This window comes from Condylura cristata, unplaced genomic scaffold (genome assembly GCF_000260355.1).
Source record: "Condylura cristata isolate star-nosed mole 26May11 unplaced genomic scaffold, ConCri1.0 scaffold00016, whole genome shotgun sequence".
Taxonomy (NCBI): Eukaryota; Metazoa; Chordata; class Mammalia; order Eulipotyphla; family Talpidae; genus Condylura; species Condylura cristata.
The window spans coordinates 1,563,984-1,568,176 of record NW_004567117.1 but is presented as its reverse complement, the minus strand read 5'-3'; the positions used below and the strand labels follow the sequence as shown (position 1 = coordinate 1,568,176).

At 31.5% G+C, this 4,193-nt stretch overlaps 1 protein-coding gene across 1 annotated transcript in view; it reads right to left on the bottom strand.

Moving 5' to 3' along the window:
- Positions 1 to 1,287: 1,287 nt before the first annotated feature.
- The window catches only part of CEP76 (centrosomal protein 76kDa), a 25,221-nt gene continuing 22,315 nt past the window's right edge, over positions 1,288 to 4,193 (bottom strand). The window contains exons 11-12 of the mRNA XM_004683722.2: positions 2,686 to 2,903; positions 1,288 to 2,314 (exon numbers count right to left, since the gene is read on the bottom strand). Of these exons, the coding sequence (XP_004683779.1) occupies positions 2,176 to 2,314; positions 2,686 to 2,903 (357 nt within the window). The 3' untranslated portion in view covers positions 1,288 to 2,175. The remainder of the gene's footprint in view (positions 2,315 to 2,685; positions 2,904 to 4,193) is intronic.

The following is a 4,193-nucleotide window of genomic DNA, read 5'->3' as shown; positions in this document are numbered from 1 at the left end:
ATTTATTAAATTTTATTTAACAGGTTCAAGTGTGAGTAATGAAACTTATAGGTATCTGATAATCTTCTACTAAATAAATACATTTATATATATGTCTATATGTATATTTATCGGACTACATTAGCACACATATTGTCAGAAAGAACTCATTAGAGACAAAAACATTTTACACTTTTAATAGAAAAACCTTTATAACATAGCTAAATGAACCATAAATTTAACTTCAAAAGGTTAAAGCAGAATTCTATTAATAAATGCACTGAAATACTATTGAAATAAACCATCTTTACAGAAAAATATTAATCCATGCCAAATTCTATTAAAGTGCATAAAAAGAAAATTTATATTAGAACTTGTACCAAAGGCACATTACAAATACATTATGTTACTCTGATACAATAAGGCAGGAAGTCCGGCCTCAGGAACACAATCTTGATCTTAATATAGTCTGCCTCTTAGTACATGCCTCGTAAATAATTGATCCAAAAGTTAAAAATTACAAGCAAGTTTCTCTGTCGACAGTTGTATGGTAATTTTGGGAAGAGTTAAAATATCTTAGTTCTTATTTTGCTAATTTTCTAAAGTCTTGTCAATGTCACAAGAAATGTCTGATTATTGCTTTTAATGAAAACTGACATTTTTCAATTCTAAACAAATTAAATAATATTTAACATCTATAAAAATACGAGTAATTTTTCTGGGTATGTTCAGGTTGTATTTTAAAAAATAATTTAAATCATTAAATCTTTTACTTTAAATGGTAAAATAAAGTGATATAATTACTTGCATAGCCAACGTGAACAGTTACTTTCTTAAGACCAAATGATGAACAAAATAAGAAACACACACAGAGGTGATGAATGGACCTGTCCGTTAAGCCATGAAACTTCTAATAGAAAGTAAAATAGGCCCTCCCTGGTGGCGCAGCGGGTTAAAGCACAGCACTGAGAATCTAAAGCCACTTCCACATGAGTTCGATTTCTGCCTGCCCAGGAGGTGACCACATGGCGTGGCAGACCTCTCCTGACCTGCCCGCTGCTCCCCTCAGCAGTGTACTTCGTTGATCTGCCTGTTCTGTTCCCCACTCTGTCTCTGGTGAAGCCTCTCACCGCCCCTGAGCCTCTGGCCTGTACCCCAGTTCTGTATGCACAAATAAATAAATCTTTAAAAAAAAAAAAGTAAAATAGCTATTGTCCTTTCAGTTAGTATCTTTCTCATTTTTAAAACCAGCTCAAGTGTAAAACAATACCAACATGGAGTCATTCACACATAAACACATGTCACTCATCATCTCATACAATGACTTTAATTTAGATTAGCCAAAGACATGATGATGGTTTAATCAAAATGAAAAACAGAAAAAGATTTATTTTCAAAGATGGAACCCATGAGAAGACTAGTAAGGAATCCTTTGAACACAGAGAATATCAGCAACAAATTTCCAATATTACAGAAAACAATTTATCAATATCTATTACAATACAAAGGAGTATAATAAATGTTTTCTAAGAGAACCAACTTACTTTTACATAAATCAAGTTAACAAATATTTATAAATTATTCATGTACTTTCATATGTAGTTTATTTTGTTATTTATATTTGTTTTTCTGGTTAATAGCTTTTTCCTAATCTCACATCAAAATCTTCCCATCTTTTCTCTGGAAAGTCACAACTATCAGTATGGCCATGGTAAACCAGAAAAGTGGCAATTCACCAAAATCTATTTTTACCTATGTAATAAATAAAACTATTGTAAGGCTAATTTCCCCTAGTTTGTACAAAAACAATTCCATTATTCTATGAAAAATAATGATTATACTGATTTTTACTATGGCTCAAACCTTAGACAAATATCTGAGTTAATGTAAAGGAAACTGAGTAAGCTTTATGATTATATTTAAACTATTAAATAGCTGTAAAAAGTATCAATTATTAAAATAGGATATACACTTAATTTATACTAAATTCCACACAGATTTATACAATATTTCATTCTTAAGTTTTTAAATACAGACATCATGATTTTTTTACAAACACTATCAAGTACATACAAAATTGAAAAATGACATCCAAGTCAGACTGATCTTAAAACAAGGAACCGCTAAACCACTAGTAATGTACAATGTGTAAAATTCCAAAACACAGATAATTTTCTTAGAGAAAAGTTATTAGTCCTATAACACTGAGCGATATTTACAAGCAAACATGATCCAAACAGCACATGCAGATTCAGGGTAGGTAAACACTCGGACACGAACTGCCAATCGCACTTGGTCCCCACGACAACAGATTATTTCTTCACAGAAAGGAGACCTATAAAAGAGAAATTTTATTAAATTAAGAACTGAACAAAGTATTTCAATTAAAAAAAAAAAAAACCTCCTATCCCTGCTACTAAAGACTCGAACTTTGGTTGAGCTATTCAAATGACTATTTCCCCACAGTCTATAAATTATAAAAAAATTACAAGATCATAGATACTAAACTGATATTGCACCAAAACTAGTGGGAAAATTATCCTAGAATAGTAAAGCAACATTTCAAACCTAATGAAATCTATGACAAGGTAGACCACTTATTATAAAAGGCCCTCCTTGTGATTCTGAAGTCATTCCTTAAAAAGCTATCAGACAGTCTAAGATTCCTAACCAAAAACTTTTATGAATTTATTAATTCCACTTTACCGAAGACAAGTGGCAAATGCACGTCTTGCATTTCTATACACAAAATGTATTGGGAATCCTTTAAATGTGTGACCGTCAGGTACAGCCCTCCTTATGGCATCTTGAAATTCTTCATTCCCTGCAGATATACTTGTTGTCCGCTCAAATTCATAGGAAGCCAAAGCCGGTGATAAAAGATAGGAAAGCTGGTCTTCCCAAACAGTAGTGAGGCCAAGGTCCTACAGCAACGAGAAAATAGTGTGAAAAACAGTGTGCCTTTATGCAACAGTAAGGCCAATAGCCTAATCTTGACCCAAAAAGCCTTATCAATAACACTGTCATTAACACATATTTTTATATTATATTGTATAAAATATTCTTAAGGTCACAAAAAATAGTCTTATAGTACTAGACTATTTACAGACACTACTGTAAGTTTACATCATCTGTACATAAGAAAATCTACTTACGTGGACCCAAACAGTTCAAACCTGTGTTGTTCAAAGGTCAACTGTACATTAATACATTACAAAACAATTTTAAAATGTTGATTATTTTAATGTATGCCTTTCATAATTTTTATACTTCCTATTTATTACTATAAAAATTACTATGGAAATAAAATAAATGGAACTATAGGTATCAATTTACTTCCTGGATAAATTAGCAAAAAACTTTTAAAATAATGATGTCCACAAGGCTGCAAGTCCTATAGTCCCTCAAAGTCTATTGGATAGGACCATATGGAGTAACAATCCTACTATAGAAGACAGAGTATTAGTACATTCTGAAATCAAATTTTATTTAACTTAAGAGTTTTAACAAGATTGAATCTGCTTAATTTGATTGCTCCAACCATAAATTCAAATACAGGAAGGAAGAAAAGTTAACAAACTGTTTATACAATTAAGTACAAATATTTACTGAGTCTTACTCTGTAAAAGGTACTAGCTTTTACATGTAGAAATAAAAAGGAAAAAACATGCTACAGGCCCTCTGGGAGCTTAAACATGTTTCTAAGGCAATTATTATTTCATTTATAACATCAAATGAACTACTGACACTTAGAAACATTTGAAGAATAAGCTTAAAATCCAAAATGTTTAAATCATTATTGGGAAGTCCCAAAAGGTGAATTAGCATTTAGCATTTCCAGATTTCATATTCAAAATTTTAACTTGTTCCAAAACTTCCATCATCTATTATTTTTCCAAAAATTTTTATTTTTCTAAAAAAGTGAATCTCACTTGATGATTTATAGGCATTTAGCTAATGATCAACAATGGTATTGAGCTCAACCTTGTTTTTTGTAAAGTAATTCTTATAATAATGGTTTTATTTGTGAACAAAGAAAAAAGACAATATAAGTGATGGTGGGAGACAGATGATAATAATGAGGGGTTTTCATTTAGATCTCTGATGAATCTACTGCTAAAAACTTTTAAAACAGGACCCTTCCTGGTGGCGCAATGGGTTAGGATATAGCACTGCAAGCGAGCTGCAGCCACTTCAGCCGGATCCCCAGCCCC